General features: G+C 38.4%; 2 protein-coding genes across 4 annotated transcripts; both read right to left on the bottom strand.

Annotated features, from left to right (window-relative positions):
* Positions 1 to 261: 261 nt before the first annotated feature.
* LOC110064497 (tetratricopeptide repeat protein 28-like) lies at positions 262 to 8,312 on the bottom strand. Of its 2 annotated transcripts, none has more exons than XM_089286843.1 (4): positions 8,184 to 8,312; positions 7,837 to 7,885; positions 2,833 to 7,710; positions 262 to 1,900 (listed from the first exon to the last, which is right to left on the bottom strand). In XM_089286843.1, the coding sequence occupies exons 3-4, from the start codon at positions 5,507 to 5,509 to the stop codon at positions 1,866 to 1,868; spliced, it is 2,712 nt and encodes a 903-aa protein (XP_089142969.1). In that variant the 5' UTR covers positions 5,510 to 7,710; positions 7,837 to 7,885; positions 8,184 to 8,312; the 3' UTR covers positions 262 to 1,865. The 2 variants fall into 2 exon arrangements, with proteins under 2 accessions (XP_089142969.1, XP_089142970.1); XM_089286844.1 differs by having other exon boundaries at positions 8,188 to 8,312.
* A 670-nt stretch (positions 8,313 to 8,982) lies between these two features.
* On the bottom strand, positions 8,983 to 16,691 carry LOC110064495 (uncharacterized). Of its 2 annotated transcripts, none has more exons than XM_089286836.1 (5): positions 16,432 to 16,691; positions 16,085 to 16,133; positions 15,900 to 15,958; positions 10,974 to 14,096; positions 8,983 to 10,030 (listed from the first exon to the last, which is right to left on the bottom strand). In XM_089286836.1, exons 4-5 carry the CDS (start codon positions 14,080 to 14,082, stop codon positions 9,981 to 9,983), a joined length of 3,159 nt encoding a protein of 1,052 aa, XP_089142962.1. In that variant the 5' UTR covers positions 14,083 to 14,096; positions 15,900 to 15,958; positions 16,085 to 16,133; positions 16,432 to 16,691; the 3' UTR covers positions 8,983 to 9,980. The 2 variants fall into 2 exon arrangements, with proteins under 2 accessions (XP_089142962.1, XP_089142963.1); XM_089286837.1 differs by having other exon boundaries at positions 16,436 to 16,691.
* Positions 16,692 to 17,357: the final 666 nt, after the last annotated feature.

Here is a 17,357-nt window from a genome sequence, read left to right as displayed (position 1 = left end):
TCGATTGGCCTTTAATAAATGGAGTAGCGTCCAGTCCACGTTCCGGCCTTGCCTCACTTTCATTAGCAGGGTTTCCCGGGGGCGTATCGGCTGGTCCAATCATCCTTGTGTTCGTTGACTCGTTGTACTCGCCCATCTCGCTCGCTTTCTCTCCTCGCAGAAAGGATTTGGTCTTTCCTTTGCTCCTTTGTTTATTTGTATTGTACGGTTTTAGTTTTTGCTTTAATTCACATTTTCGTTTGGACTTTAGTAATACACCATAGCATTGCAGGATAAAGTAAACGGAAGGCAAAATCCGTATTTAGATTCAAGAGTCAAGATTTCATTGGTAATTTCATTTGCATTTGGAAAGACTCCCCGCCGTTGCCTCATTTGCAAGCTAGTTCCAGTCCAATACTGAATATACAAACATGGCCGACTAAATTTTGCTTCTCAGACGTGGTAATCCCTCCCCCGTTGGAAAATAAAGATAACAAAGGACCCAAAATGCACCTTCTTATCTATTACAAACTTATCTTCGCTGCTTTGGCAAACTTACTTGAGGGCCCTGAAATCATCATTTTTCCTGATCACGCTTTTTTATAACATATAACATTCCATTTCATGTTGATAATTAAGTAACTGCTTCACGCCCGCCGACAAAGCAGTTTCTGTTTTGTGCCTTCAAAAAGCTCATATTCTAAAAGTAATTGGACTCCAGCTGAGATTTATATTGTTTACAGTTTTAATTTGTTCCTCTAGACCTTAAATCAACAAACACAAGAAACGACCAGTTAACTTCTCATAAGTAGTACATGCTGAAAGAATAAAAAAGTATTTCTGCTTTGATAACAGTCACTGCTTGCGACAAACTGAAGAAAGTGTAATGCAGATGATTTTTTTGAGTCACCCTGCTTAAACTTCTCGCTACCTCATGTCAATTAAACTACTAGTGTTATCCGTTTTCTTTTCCACTGTTTATCAGCAAGACAGCTAACTGTATCCTAACAGATAAAAACTAAATTAATTTAGATTTCACTTAATTAGTCTTTCTCGTCGACAATGTTCACCAAAAATTCTTGATTATATTCTTTTCTTTCCTTACGTAAATTTGGCTAAACGCTTAATGCTTGATAAAAGTTCAAATTGTAAGGCTCTTTTACTTCCTAAAAACTATTTCAAGTTATGAAAATACTATCAAAACTAACATGTTCTCTATACAATTTGTTCAACAACTGCACAGTGAATATATGTTGTCTGTGCTACTATTTTGCTTCAAAATCCTACTCTTAACTATTGCTAAAAAGTGCCAGTATTTTTTCATGTACATTATTTACAATTTTAACGGCAAACCACCAGCTGGTTAATTAAAACACCACGGTTTGCGCACCATGAAAAGTTTAGCCTAAATATCTCAAGTTCGTCGTGTGTAATCCTTATTATCTTTTTAGTCTATTGCAGTTTAATATTGCATTCTTTTCTTTCTCATTGAAAAGATCTGAACAGTTGCTATCAACATCTAAAACTTCGATACCAAAAATTACCCTTTGCGCTAAGGTTTTTCGGGTTTAAGCAGTTATTTGAGTCTAACACTATACACTGCAGTATCCTTTTAGGTTTCATAGCTTCTTTCGCTGAAAAAAATTGCAACCTAAATGAATTGGTTCTCAAAACTCATTGTATAATTACAAGAAAAACAATGGCGTATGTTATAACAAGTAAATGCGTCTTTGACAAAAGTTAAATGCTTTGCGCTTAGTATTTCTACCGAGTAATTGTTAGACAGGAAATGACAGAAAGTTAAAGGTCCATTTCATTTATATACAACTTAGCACTAGCAGTAAAACTGTCCATTGAGGTCATGGCATATTTTACATCTCAGGCGATCACTCGCTGCCATCCTGGTCATTCTTTCCAACACCTGACAAAGGAAATAAACAAACAGAAAGAGACAATCATTAGCTGCGCTAACATTCAGTTACTTCCGAAGGTCTTGATTAAGCGTTTCCTTAAAAAGCAGTTGTTATGAAACTGATTTATTTTAAAAGATTTTTTTCTGCGCCCTGATTGGCTCAATATTATATTTTATCCAAGCCTAAAACAAGAAAATTCTGTCTTCGGGTCTCGCCCTAGTAAATAAGCTAAAGCCTTGAATTGTACCATCATAAATGACTATGGTAAGTTGAGACAACTTGTTCTTGCTTTCTTAATTTAAAATTTAACAGAATTAAAACTAAATTTTAAACGGCATGATATATGGTTGTGGCGTATTGATTGTAAATAGGTCATTACGAAGAAAGCGTCATAAATTATAAGAACGTCAGTTAGAACCGCCAACAGTTTCAGGGTAGACTTGTGAACGATTTCGACCTCATTGCAATGCTGTGCAAGCTTGTGAAGAAGGGTGGATCATAAAAAAACAGCGTCATCCATTTTTCTTTTACAACAACATTATTTTTTAAAAAAAATTAACAGGACATAAGGTCATCGTCCAATCGCGCACAAAATAATAATCAACCGTAATGTTAAAGAAACTATTGCCAATTTAAAAAAAAAAAATGATAAAATTTTTGTAGCGCCATTTCCTAATGGTCCAATGGCGCTTTACAAGAAATTAAATCTACAAACAAATTCCCACTATAAAACTTAAGAAAACGTAAACAACAGATAAAACGAAGACAAGTCTGTCAAGATTGGTGTTATCCCACTTTATAAATTTCCACGTTTTTCATCAATTGTAAAGCTACCGTCAGAGTCTCTTGATAGCATCACCGAAAACATCTCAGGAAATACTAAATGAATACCAGGAGCCCTTTAGTGTAAAAAAAGCGCTTGCTTTCAATAAAACCTTACCTTTCTTTCCAAAATCAAATGTCACGTCATCTCCAATCAGTATGAAAGGTGCCCACTGGTTCACGTCATGGCCCGCACTTCTCATCCACTTCATGGCCTCGTGTAGAGATTCACCAGCACTTTCCCCAGCAACAAGGTGATCGTAGAAATGACTCATTAACTGCTCTGTTGCTTTGTCATCCAGGGCCCACAGTGCCACCAACACTGAGCGTGCGCCAGATCCTAAGAATGCTCGGGCAATTCCAACAGCTCCCTCGGCTTTTGTCTGTCCTCGAGCACTATGGCAACAGCTAAGGACTACCAGTTTAGCTCGCAGTTGAACTTTTGAAATGTCAGACATAGTCAATAAGTACAGTCCTTCTTGAGATATCCCGTTAGGAATACGAAACGATGGTGCAAGGGCAATTGCTCCTCTTTCAGCATCACCGTGTGCGGCGATATGAATCAGGGCCACTGAATTCATCGCTTGAAGTACTGCTTTCTTAGTCGCTTGCTGTCGTAACAAAGGCTCGACACCCAGCTTGTTTGCTACTATCTTAGCTTCGTTTTCTGCACAATGTAGTGTCGAAATGCTCGTGAGTTTTCCTTTGAAATGCACTTCACCAACATCAGGGTTTCCCACTATCAATGCACCAGTCTGACAGTGATAGTCTGCTGGACTTTCATTAATGAGCTTGAGAGTTGTTAAAGAAGGAACCATACGGATCCTGAAAGTCTCGGTTAAGTACTTTCCGCTTTCATCAGTTAAGGCGGCAAAGGGAATTTGATATAAAGCACGATCAGGAACAATAATGATTTCGGGACCCTCAAGAAAGTCCACCACTGGAGCGATGATAAGTTTGTAACAGAGAGAAAGGTTCATTTTGGGTCCTTGGTTAGCTTTACTTTCCACTCCAATTCGCCAACCTTCGTGGCTATCTTCCTCGCATGTTTTGGACTCTGGCTGAAAACCGTGTAAAGATCGGTCTTCGCAAATCTCCTCTGGTAAAACGCCAAAACTTCTGAAATCAAAAAAGACTTCCACTTGTTGACCTAATCCTTCGTGAGCAATTAGATCATTTCCTTTCATTTCATTGAAATGTGTGACTCTGCCTTCTTTAAGAATCCACAAATATATACTCTCAAAATGATATGAGACGTACAGACATGTGCGGTTACATTCTTTGTCCACGATGCCCTCAATACGAACCCACGTTCGAGGATTAGCTGGGATTTGATTCTCCACAGAGTACTGAGCTGACATTAAATCTGCCAAAGCCCTGGCCTTCGAAAACTCTGACACATACAAAGCTTCAGTAGGATATCCGGTTGCAAAAAGCAACGCACTGAGATCTCTGTAGGAGCCAATATTGCGATCCGAGAGAGAGATCTTAAATTCATCGTTGTCTCGGAGAGAGCCGCGCATTTCCTCGCTTTTTTCAATAGCAGAAAGGAAATATGAGATTGCTTCCTGAATCTTTCCTTCTTTCATTCTAAGGTGCGCCATAATTTGGAGCGAATCGAGCTGTCCCTTAATATCCCCTATTGCTTCACTTGATGCGAGTGCTTTCTTGATATGTTCTTCTCCTCTATCATATTCAGCCTGACTTAAAAGCAAACCTCCAAGGTTTGAGCAACCTGCTCCTTCTAAATCCTCATTTCCAATTTCTTTGCTTATCGCAATTGCTTTTTCAAAATATTCTCTTGCCTTGACAAAGTTACCAACAGTGTACTCTACAGATCCTTGGCAGAGGTACGATCTAGCCATCGCTTCTCTGTCTCCAATGTCTTTGAAAATTGCAAGTGCTTTCTGATTATATTCGTTAGCCTTACTGTACTTTCCAAAATGGTAAAATTTAACTCCCAGCACTTGGTAAGACATAGCTAGTGTAAATCTGTTTCCAATCTTTTTACTGATGACTAAGGATATTTGCCAGTAGTCTGAAGCCTTCTCATATTCGCCAACTGATGCATACACACTTCCAAGGTTTACGTAACCTATTGCTTCTCCCTCTTTGTCTCCAATTGCTTTGTAGATCACAAGTGCTCTCTCGAGATGTTCTCTAGCCTTCTCATATTCGCCAATTGACCCACACACAGCTCCAAGGCTTACGTAGGAGACAGCTTCGCCTTTTCTGTGTCCAATTTCTTTCTGGATCGCAACTGATTTCTCGAGAACTTCTCTAGCGTTCTCGTATTCGCCAACTGATTGATACACAGTTCCGAGGCTTAAGCAAGAGCTAGCTTCTCCTCTTCTGTCACCAATTTCTTTGTACATCACAAGTGATTTCTCCAGATGTCCTTTAGCCTTCTCATATTTGCCAACTGATGCATAAACATTTGCAAGGTTCATGTAACCTGTCGCTTCTCCCTCTTTGTCTCCAATTGTTATGTAGATCGCAAGTGCTCTCTCGAGATGTTCTCTAGCCTCCTCATATTCACCAACTGATCGACAAATAGCTCCAAGGTTTAAGTACGAGTTAGCATCTCCGTTTCTATCTCCAATTTCTTTGTGGATGGAGAGTGATTTTTCGAGATGTCCTTTAGCTTTCTCATATTCACCGACGGATTGATACACGGCTCCCAGGCTTACGTGACAGTCAGCTTCTCTTTTTCTGTTTCCAATTTCTCTACTGATCAGGAGAGCTTTTTCAGAGAGTTGTATTGCTTCTGGGTATCTACAATGATGAAAATACATTTTTGCAAGTTTTAAGCTTAGCTCACATTCTTTCACAGTCTTTCGCCATTTTCATAGTAAATTAGGAGAGTATTTTCTGCGTATTTTATGGCGTTTGTGTTATCCCTGATACGTTTACAAGCCTTCCACATTGTAAAATATATTCCCTTGTAGAATGATTTGGTGATTTTCTCGTCTATTATGGCTGCTCTGTCTTTCAGAATGAACAAGCATTCCTTGCATAATTCGATGGCTGTTAGATATCGACTGGTGTTGAGAAGAAAGCCGGCAACAATGAAGCCGATTGAGATGACTTGTATAACTTCGTCTACGTTGTTCATGTCACTGATCAGTTCTGTTAGAATATAACAGAGAATAAAAGTGGGAACTAATTTGGACCAAAGTTTGATGATCCACTAATTCACTGCTGTTGTTATAATTGCAACATGAACATGTGTTTCTATCCTATCACATCAAAGGGAAACCGTACGTAGGGCAACTAAAAAATTACAGCGAGGGGAAGAGAGGGAAGTTATTGACAACCTCGTTTCCAGGGTCTCTCTTCTTCCCACTCTCTGGAGTGAGACTGGGGGAGAGATCATGGTCTAATCTGGTCTGGTCACGAGTCTTTTGGATAATTGACAACTGACGGGACCTCTACCTTTTGACGCTTTCGCTTTTGTCAAACTCAAAGCCGGGCTCTCATACGCTCACATGTTCACAGGTAACCTGCCATCAGGCGTTTTTTTGGTGGGGGGGTGGTGCAGGGGGGGAGCGAATATGGGAAGGCGAAAAATAACACCTGATACATTTACTTAAGGAGTCCTCTGTCGCCATTACGTTGCTTAACTGTCATTAACGATGTTATCGTGTGTCATGCTATAAAGGTGTGCCAATCAGATTTCATCTGAAAATTCATGCGTTGGAAGTCAAGGGAAGTAGAAAGTTTCAATTTAAATTTCTTTGTTGAATTTCTTTGTTGTAATTCATCTTGAAATCAAAATGATTCTCGGTTTCGCACTTTTCTGGTTACAACACGAGTTTGTTATTTCTACTGGAAAATTCTTAAAACACAATCACATTATCAGTTTAATAAGGTGGAAAACGAGCAACAATTGAACTTCAACAATCTATCTATCCAGACATGCGCATAATTAAATGGTGAGCAATCCATTATGGGATTTCCTCTGCCTTCAAAGAAACACATACACAATAATAGACAACAATAGATCTTTCTGTCATGATTTTACTGCTGTCAGAAACTCCTGGCAAGGAACCATAATTAATTAGCGATTTCAATTTATGGTCCCTTGCTTATTAAAGTCAATTTGTTTAAAAAACAAGCGATAAGATAGTTAACTGTAAATAATATTACCACTCCCCTTTAGCTCGGAGGAAAGAATACAAAAAAAGGCGACAACAGTCTCTCTTTTACAATAGGACTTTGTTTGTCTACAGGGCAACAGAAAAAACTCAAACAAGCTATCTCAACTGAGACGTGTATTTCTTTAGTAGGTCTATGTTTTTGCCTCTAACTCCATGCTGATATTGAAGCAAAATGGCTGCGACAGATGAACAAAATTGAAATATACCGTCACAGGTAACCTCCCTAAAAAAATGAAAGTCACAGACGAAGAAAGATAAACATGCCTTAAAAATTGGCAGAAAATCATAAACAAGCGAAACTGGAAATACCGTCGTAGATCATTTCAAGTAAACTGGAAGTCATAGATCTAAAGGGACATGCTAAACTGAAAGTTTAGATCACTGGCAAAGATAAACGCAAAACTTGCACTGAGTCATAAACAAAAGTAAACGCGGAAACGGAAGGTTACTGAACGCACAAAGCTGCAAGCAACATAGGAAGATAAAGAGAGGCACACAGCTCTAGACTGTACACGAAGATAAAGATACATGCGCACCTGCCAATATGAGGCTATAAAAGTACAGAACTGGCAGTCACAAACAAATTGAACACAAAAAAGAAAAACAACACACAAAGATCAGCGCACATGAGACCGAAAGTCACCTAGTATTGCCTTCTAAAGCACAGTTTTCTTGATCTGAACATTAAAATTATTCTTTGATACAATTGTGCAATCTACATTTAAACTTTAATGTGTATCGTTATAAAGGCGTGGCTTATACTTTCTAATGTAAACTAGAGATGCGAGAATCCGAACAAAATCCGAACGACATCCAACTTCACCCTTGTAAGTCCCCTAAAACAGACAATGATACATTACTAGTTAGTTCTAATAAATATTCAAAAACATTTCAATGCACAATAAACATGTCAAACGAGGGTAGGGAACAGACGATATCTAGATTAAGTCTAATGTTCTTACCGTTACTACTTGAGGAGTCCGGCAAAATCAGAGCGCAATCCAGTCTAGTCTGGATCAGCAAAAGGACAACGAATTATTAATGACATTTAAATCTTTTCAATGCATAGTAACGACATGAAAACTAAAGAATAACTTTGAAACAGTGATTTTTTTTCTATAATGCTTAGCTATGTACACAAAATTTCGTTCAGACCTTAAAACTGGATCTTGTGTTTCTTATTAGAATTGGTTAGTTAGGTGTCGCCAATTAACATACCGTTGTAAAGTAGTATATAAGCTAGAATCATTGACTTAATAATAAAGTTATCGTATTATTATAAATGAAATTTCTATAGTAATATACATACAAACCAATCGTCACTCCTTCATCTTGTTCCTAATTGAAAAGGTTCGTTTCTTTAAGCGATACTAAGGTGCGTCGTCAAAGGATATGATTTGGTATCAAGTTCGACTGGCCTTTAATAAATGGAGTAGCGTCCAGGCCACGTCCCAGCCTGGCCTCGCCGTCATTCCCAGGGTTTACTAGGGGTCCAATCATCCTTGGGTTCGTTGACTCGTTGTACACGCCCATTTCGCTCGCTTTCTCTGGTCGCAGAAAGGATTTGGTCTTAAATTTTCTTTGCTCCTTTGTTTCTCTATATTGTACGGTTTTCTTTTTTCGCTTTAATTCACATTTTTGTTTGGACTTTAGTAACACACCATTGCATTGCAGGATGAACTAAAAGGAAGGCAAAATCCGTATTTAGATTCAAGAGTCAAGATTTCATTGGTAATTTCATTTGCATTTGGAAACACTCCCCGCCGTTGCCTCATTTGCAAGCTAGTTCCTGTCCAATACTGAATATACAAACATGGCCGACTAAATTTTGCTTCTCAGACGTGTTAACCCCTCTACTGTTGGAAAATAAAGATAAACAAGGACCCAAAATGCACTTTCTTATCTGTTACAAACTCATCTTCGCTGCTTTGGCAAACTTACTTGAGGGCCCTGAAATTATCATTGTTCCTGATCGCGCTTTTTATAACATATAGCATTCCATTTCACGTTGATAATTAAGTAACTGCTTCACGCCCGCCGACAAAGCAGTTTCTGTTTTGTGCCCTCAAACAGCTCACATCTTAAAAGTGAATGGACTCCAGCTGAGATTTATATTGCTTAAAGTTTTAATTTGTTTTTCTAGACCTTAAATCAACAAACAAACACAACAAAAGACTAGTTCACTTTTCATAAGTAGTACAGGCTGAAAGAATCAAAAAGTTCTTCTACTTTCATAACAGTCACTGCTTGCGATAAACTGAAGAAAACGTATTGTGGATGATTTTCTTGAGTCACCCTACTTAAACTTCTCGCTACCTTATGTAAATTAAACTACTTGTCTCGTTGTTTTCGTTTGCACCATTTTCAAAGCAGCTAACTGTAAACCTAACAAATACAAACTAAATTAATTTAGACTTCACTTAACTAGTCTTTCTCGTCGACAGTGTTTACTAAATATTCTTGATTATATTCTTTTCTTTCCCTAAGTAAATTCGGCTAAGACGCTTAATGCTTGATAAAAGTTTAAATTGTAAGGCTCTTTTACTTTCTAAAAACTATTCAAGTTGTGAAAATACTATCAAAAGTTACATGTTCTCTATACAATTTGTTGAACAAGTGCGCAGGATATACATGTTGTCTGTGCCACTATTTTTCTTCAAAATCCTATTATGCACTATTGCCAAAGAGCGCCAGTATTTCTTCATGTAAATTTTCATTTACCAGCTACCGGCTGGTAAATTAATACATCACGGTTTACTCATCTTGAAAAGTTAAGCCTAAATTTTTCAATTTCGTCGTTTCTAATCCGTGTTAATCTTCTCCATCCTTAACCATCCTTGTTCCTTTATGATTTATTGTTATCTCTTTGGTGTTTTCTTAAAAAAAATCGCAACCTACATGAATTGGTTCTCAAAAATCATTCTATAATTACAAAAAAAACAATGTGGTATGTTATAAAAAGTAAATGTTTTGTGTTAAATGTTTTGCCCTTAGTATTTCTAACGAGGAACTGTTAGACAGGAACTGACCAAAAGTTAAAGGTCCATTTCATTTATATACAACTTAGGACTGGTAGTAAAACTGTCCGTTGAGGTCATGGCATATTTTACATCTCAGACGATCCCTCGCTGCCATCCTGGTCATTCTTTCCAACACCTGACAGAGGAAATAAACAAGCAGAAAGGGACAATCATTAGCTGCGCTAATGTTCAGTTACTTCCGAAGGTCTTGATTAAACATTTCCTTAAAAAGCGGTTGCCTAATTACGAAACTGATTTATTTTCAAAGATTACATTCTGCGCGCGCCCTGATTGGCTCAATATTATATTTTATCTTAACTTAGCATAAAACAAGAAAACAGTGTCTTCTTGTCACGCCCTTGTAAATAAGCTAAAGCCATGAGTTATATATCTTCAGTGCAGATAGGTTATTACGAAGAAAACGTCATAAATTAAACAAACGTCAGTTAGCACCGCGAGCTGTTTCAGGGTAGACTTTTGGACGATTTCGACCTCATTACAATGCTGTGCAAGCCTGTGAAGAAGGGTGGACCATAAAAAACAGCGTCCTCAACTTTTCTTTTAATTTGCAATAACATTATTTTGTTTTTGTAAAATTAACAGGACATAACGTCATCGCCCAATCGCTCACAAAATGATAATCAAGCTAATGTTAAAATACTATTGCCAACTTTTTTAACTACAATAATAAAATTTTTATACCACCAATTCGCAATGGTGCAATGGCGTTTTAAAAGAAATTAAGTCTCTAACCAATACCTACTAAAAAAAAAACATAAAAATTTAAAACGATATATGATTAAAAATTAAAAAGTTCAATTTTAAAATGCTTCTTTAAATAGCCACCTTTTCAGTTTACTTTTAAAAATGTTAGTGGAAGATGAGTCTGTTGAGATTGGTGTTATCCCATTCTACGAATCTCCACGTTTTTCATGTAGTGTAAAGCTACTGTCAGACTCTCTTAATAACATTACCGAAAATACATTCAGCTGAATCAATAACATCTCAGAAATATCTCAATGAATACCAGGAGCCCTTTACTGTGTAAAACAAAACTCCCTCTTTCATTAAAACCTTACCTTTCTTTCCAAAATCAAATGTCACGTCATCTCCAATCAGTATAAAAGGTGCCCACTGGTTCACTTCATAGCCCCCACTTCTCATCCACTTCATGGCCTCGTGTAGAGATTCACCAGCACTTTCCCCAGCAACAAGGTGATCGTAGAAATGACTCATTAACTGCTCTGTTGCTTTGTCATCCAGGGCCCACAGTGCCACCAACACTGAGCGTGCGCCAGATCCTAAGAATGCTCGGGCAATTCCAACAGCTCCTTCGGCTTTTGTCTGTCCACGAGCACTGTGGCAACAGCTAAGGACTACCAGTTTAGCTCGCAGTTGAACTTTTGAAATGTCAGACATAGTCAATAAGTACAGTCCTTCTTGAGGTATCCCGTTAAGAATACGAAACGATGGTGCGAGGGCAATTGCTCCTCTTTCAGCATCACCGTGTGCGGCGATATGAATCAGGGCCACTGAATTCATCGCTTGAAGTACTGCTTTCTTAGTCGCTTGCTGTCCTAACAAAGGCTCGACACCCAGCTTTTTTGCTATCCTCTTAGCTTCGTTTTCTGCACATTGTAGTCTCGAAATGTTCGTTAGTTTTCCTCTGAAATGCACTTCACCAACATCAGGGTTTCCGACTATCAACGCACCAGTCTGACAATGATAGTCTGCTGGACTTTCATTAAGGAGCTTGAGAGTTCTTAAAGAAGGAACAATACGGATCCTGAAACTCTCAGATAAGTACTTTCCGCTTTCATCAGTTAACGCGGCAAATGGAATTTGGTATAAAGCGCGATCAGGAACAATGATGATTTCAGGGCCCTCAAGGAAGCTCACCAGCGGAGCGATGATAAGCTTGTAACAGATAGGAAGGTTCATTTTGGGTCCTTGGTTAGCTTCACTTTCCTTTCCAAGTCGCCAACCTTTATGGCTGTCTTGCTCTCTTGATTTGGATTCTGGCTGAAAACCGTGTAAAGATCGGTCTTCGCAAATCTCCTCTGGTAAAACGCCAAAACTTCTGAAATCAAAAAACTCTTCCACTTGTTGACCTAATCCTTTGTGAGCAATTAGATCATTTCCTTTCATCTCCCGGAAATGTGTGACTCGGCCTTCTTTAAGAATCCACAAATATATACTCTCAAAATGATATGAGACGTACAGACAGGTGCGGTTACATTCTTTGCCCAGGATGCCCTCAATACCAGCCCATGTTCGAGGATTAGCTGGGATTTGATTCTCCACAGAGTACTGAGCTGACATTAAATCTGCCAAAGCCCTGGCATTCGAAAGCTCTGACACATACAAAGCTTCAGTAGGATTTCCGGTTTCACAAAGCAACGCACTGAGATCTCTGTAGGAGCGTATATTGCGATCCGAGAAAGAAATCTTAAATTGATCGTTGTCGCGGAGAGAGCCGCGCACTTGCTCGCTTTTTTCAATAGCAGAAAGAAAATATGAGATAGCTTCCTGAATTTCTCCTTCTTTCAATCTAAGGTATGCCATTGTTTTGAGCGAAAGGAACTGTCCCTCAATATCTCCAAATGCTTCACTTAATTCAAGTGCTTTCTTTATATATTCTTCTCCTTTGTCATATTCAGCCAGTTTAACAAGCAGACCTCCAAGTTTTAAGTAACCCGATGCTTCTACATCCCCGTTTCCAATTTCTTTACTTATCGCAAGTGCTTTTTCAAGATATTCCTTGGCCTTAACAAAGTTACCAACAGCCTGCTCCACAACTCCTTGGAAGAGGTACGATCTAGCCATGCCTTCTCTGTGTCCAATGTCTGTAAAGATGATAAGAGCTTTCTGATTATATTCGTTAGCTGTGTTATACTTTCCAAGAAAGAAAAATTTAACTCCCAGCACTTGGTAAGACACAGCTAGGGTAAATCTGTTGCCAATCTTTTTACTGATGGCCAATGATTTTTGCCAGAAGGCTGAAGACTTTTCATATTCGCCAACCGATGCATACACATTTCCAAGAGTTATATAACCTCTCACTTCTCCCTCTTTGTCTCCAATTTCTTTCAGGATCACAAGTGATTTCTCGAGATTTTCTCTAGCCTTCTCATATTCGCCAACAAATCGATACACCATCCCTAGACTTCCGTAAGAGGCAGCTTCTCCTTTTCTGATTCCAATTTCTTTGCTGATCGCAAGTGATTTCTCGAGGTGTTCTCTGGCCTTCTCATATTCGCCAACTGATCGATACACTTGTCCAAGCCTTCCGTAACAGTTAGCCTCTTCTTTTCGGGTTCCAATTTCTTTGTAGATCGCAAGTGATTTCTCCAGATGTTTACTAGCCTTCTCATAATTGCCAACTGATTCATACACAGATCCAAGGTTGAAGTAAGAGGCAGCTTCTCCTATTCTATATCTAATTTGTTTGCTGATCACAAGTGATTTCTCGAGATGTTCTCTAGCCTTCTCATATTCGCCAAATGATTGATACACATTTCCAAGGTTTGCGTAAGAGGCAGCCTCTCCATTTCTGTCTCCAATTACTTTGTAGATCGCAAGTGATTTCTCCAGATGTTCTATAGCCTGCTCATATTCGCCAACTGATCGACATACAGCTCCAAGGTTTAAGTACGAGGGAGCGTTTCTGGGTGTAATTTCTTTGTGAATCGAAAGTGATTTCTCGAGATGTCCTTTAGCCTTCTTATATTCGCCAACTGATTGATATACGGCTCCCAGGTTTACGTGACAGTCAGCTTCTCTTTTTCTGTTTCCAATTTCTCTGCTGATCAGCAGCGCTTTTTCAGAGAGTTGGATTGCCTCTGGGTATTTACAATGATGAAAATACATTTCTGAAAGTTCTAAGCTTAGCTCACATTCTTCAAGTCTTTCATCATTTTCACGGTAAATTTGGAGAAGTTTTCCTGCGTATTTTATGGCGTTTGTGTTATCACTGATAAGACTACAAGCCTTCCACATTGTAAAATATATCCCCTTGTGGAATGATTTGCTGACTTTGTCGGCTGTTATGGCTGCTCTGTCTTTCAGAATGAACAAGCATTCCTTACACAATTCGATGGCTGTTATATATCGACTGGTGTTGAGAAGGAAGCTTGCAACAAGTAAGCCGATTGAGATGACTGCTATAACTTCGCCTGCGTTGTTCATGTCACTGATCACCTCTGTTAGAATATAACAGAGAATAAAAGTGGGAACTAATTTGGAAACAAGTTTTTTAATCCACTAGTTCACTGCTGTTGTTGTAATTGCAACATAAACATGTATTTTTATCCTATCACATCCTAGGGAAACCGAACGTAGGGCAGCTAAAACATTATAGCGAGGGGAGGAGAGGAGAGCTATTTACAACCTCGTTCCCAGGGTCTCTCTTCGTCCCACTCTCCGGAGCGAGACTGGGGGAGAGATCATGGTCTAATCTGGTCTGGTCACGAGTGTTTTGGATAATTGACAACTGACGGGACCTCAAACTTTTGTCGCGTTCGCTTTTGTCAAACTCAAAGCCGGGATCTCATACGCTCACATGTTCACAAGAAACCTGCCATCAGGCGTTTTTTTGTTGGGGGGGGGGGTGCAGGGGGGAGCGAATATGGGAAGGAGAGAAAAAAACACCTGATACATTTACTTAAGGAGTCGTCTGTCGCCATTTCGTTGCTTAACTGACATTAACGATGTTATCGTGTGTCATCCTATAAATGTGAAACAATCAGATTTCATCTCAAAATTCGTGCGTTGGAAGTCAAGGGAAGTAGAAAGTTTCAATTTAAATTTCTTTGTTGAATTTCATTGTCGAAATTCATCTTGAAATCCAAATTATTCTTGGTTTCGCGCTTTTCTGGTTACAACACGAGTTTGTTATTTCTGCTGGAAAATTCTTAAAACACAATCACATTATTAGTTTAATAAGGTGGAAAACGAGCACCAATTGAACTTCAACAATCTATCTATCCATACATGTAGATAATTAAATGGTCAACAATCCATTATGGGATTTCCTCTGCCTTCAAAGAAACAAATTTTTAGAACAAATTGAAATAGATCTTTCTGTCAAAATTTTATTGCTGTCAGAAACTTCTCCCAAGGAAATATAATTAATTAGCGATTTCAATTAATAGTTCCTTGCTTATTAAAGTCAATTTGTTTAAAAAACAAGCGATAAGATAGTTAACTGTAAATAATATTACCACTTCCCTTTAGCTCGGAGGAAAGAATACAAAAAAAGGCGACGACAGTCTCTCTTTTACAATAGGACTTTGTTTGTCTACAGGATAACAGAAAAAACTGAAACGAGCGTTCTCAACTGAGACGTGTATTCCTTTTATAAGTCTATGTTTCTGCCTCTAACTCCATGCTGATATTGAAGATTTAACAGGCTGCGACAAATGGACAATATTGAAATATTTCGACAAAGGTAATCTCCCTAAGAAAATGAAAGTCACAGACGAAGAAAGATAAACATGCCTTAAAATTCATAGAAAATCATAAACAAGCGAAACTGGAAATACCGTCGTAAATCATTTCAAGTAAACTGGAAGTCATAGATCTAAAGGGACATGCAAAACTGAAAGTTTAGATCACTGGCAAAGATAAACTCAAAACTTCCACTGAATCAGAGACAAAAGTAAACGCGGAAACGGAAGGTTACTGACGACAATACAAAAAGCTGCAGGCAAGACACGAAGATAAAGGAAGGGACGCAGTTCTAGACCATACTCGAAGATAAGCATACATGCGCACCTGCCAATATGAGGCCATAACAGTACAAAACTCACAGTCACAAACAAATTGAACACAAAAAAGAAAACGCACAGACAAAGATCAGCGCGTGCGAAACTGAAAATCACCTAGTATTGCCTTCTAAAGCAGGCTTTTCTTGCCCTAAACATTAAAATTATTCCTTCATACAATTCTCAAATCTACATTTAAACTTTAATGTGTATAGTTATAAAGGCATGGCTTATACTTACTAATGTAAACAAGAGATGTAAGAATCCGAACGACATCCAACTTCACCTTTGTAAGTCTCCTAAAACGAACAATCATACATTAGTAGTTAGTTCTAATAAATATTCAAAAACATTTTAATGCACAGTAAACATGTCAAACGAGGGTAGGGAATAGAGGATATCTAGATAAAGTGTAATGTTCTTACCGTTACTACTTGAGGAGTCCGGCAAAATCAGAGCGTAATCCAGTCTAGTCTGGAACAGCAAAAGGGCAACGAATTATTAGTGACATTTAAATCTTCTCAATGCATACTAATGACATGGAAACTAAAGAATAACTTAGAAACAGTGATTTTTCTGGTCCAATGTATAGCTATGTGCATAAAATTTCGTTGAGACCTTGAAAATGGATCTTGTATTTCTTATTGGCATTGGTTAGTTAGGTGTTGCTAATTAGCATACTGTTGTAAAGTAGTATATGAGCTAGAATGATTGACTTAATAATAAAGTTATCGTATTGTTATAAATGAAATTTGTAGAGTAATATACATACAAACCCTTCGTCACTTCGCCACTCCCTCAACTTGTTCCTAATTGAAAAGGTTCGTTTCGTTCAGCGATACTGAGGTGGGTCGTCATAGGATATGATTTCGTGTCAAGTTCGATTGGCCTTTAATAATTGGAGTAGCGTCCAGGCCACGTCCCGGCCTGGCCTCGCTTTCATTTGCAGGGTTTACTTGGGGCGTATCGTCTGGTCCAATCATCCTTGCGTTCGTTGACTCGTTGTACTCGCCCATTTCGCTCGCTTTCTCTCCTCGCTCCTTTGCTCCCTATTTTATTTGTATTGTACGGTTTTATTTATTGTTTCAATACACATTTTTGTTTCCACTTTACTAATACACCATTGCATTGCAGGATGAAGTAGAAGTAAGGCAAAATCCGTATTTAGATTCAAGAATCAAGATTTCATTTGGTAATTTCATTTGCATTTGAAAATACTCCCAACCGTAGCTTCAGTTCCAAGCTACAACGTGCGACAAAAATGTTGAGACACTTGGCAGTAAAAGTCGATTTTCGAGCACCCTGGGAACATTTTCTTCCCCCCGCCCCCTTCTCTCCAAGGGTATCAGAGAATTAACGCTAGATGCAAATAAAGTAGAAGAAGTGCTTAAATATCGAAAAACGTCATTTTCTGAAAGTGTCTCAACTACTTTTGTCGCCCATCGTCTGTAGTCTATTTGTGTAAACTGTGGCGACTTTGCTATATTTCCAAGCTCTAACAAGTTTATTTTTACAAAAGCCACTAAACGTGTGGTTCAGAGTGATTTGTGACTAAAGAAAAAGTGACAAGTGTTTTTGTTTCTCAAGAAAACTCCAATGCAAAGACAAAACTTGGTCTATCCCGTTGATAAATTGATCCATATTTAGCCCTCTAGGTGGTGTTTATCGCCACTTTTTAAACTCGTGGATTAGCGAAGC

Source organism: Orbicella faveolata, unplaced genomic scaffold, assembly GCF_042242905.1.
Source record: "Orbicella faveolata isolate gen_17 unplaced genomic scaffold, um_ofav_v1 contig_14, whole genome shotgun sequence".
In the NCBI taxonomy this organism is placed as follows: domain Eukaryota; kingdom Metazoa; phylum Cnidaria; class Anthozoa; order Scleractinia; family Merulinidae; genus Orbicella; species Orbicella faveolata.
Note: the sequence above shows the minus strand (reverse complement) of the source record. Positions and strands in the feature narration are given on the sequence as shown.

What these genes read in the sequence shown, in the direction of transcription:
- LOC110064495 (XM_089286836.1), bottom strand. Translation starts at nt 14,082, where the DNA reads ATGAACAACGCAGGCGAAGTTATAGCAGTCATCTCAATCGGCTTACTT. An exon ending in ATTTGATTTTGGAAAGAAAG is followed by an intron (nt 10,031 to 10,973) that starts GTAAGGTTTTAA and finishes TTCCTCTGTCAG; the next exon opens with GTGTTGGAAAGAATGACCAG.
- LOC110064497 (XM_089286843.1), bottom strand. Translation starts at nt 5,509, where the DNA reads ATGTATTTTCATCATTGTAGATACCCAGAAGCAATACAACTCTCTGAA. An exon ending in ATTTGATTTTGGAAAGAAAG is followed by an intron (nt 1,901 to 2,832) that starts GTAAGGTTTTAT and finishes TTCCTTTGTCAG; the next exon opens with GTGTTGGAAAGAATGACCAG.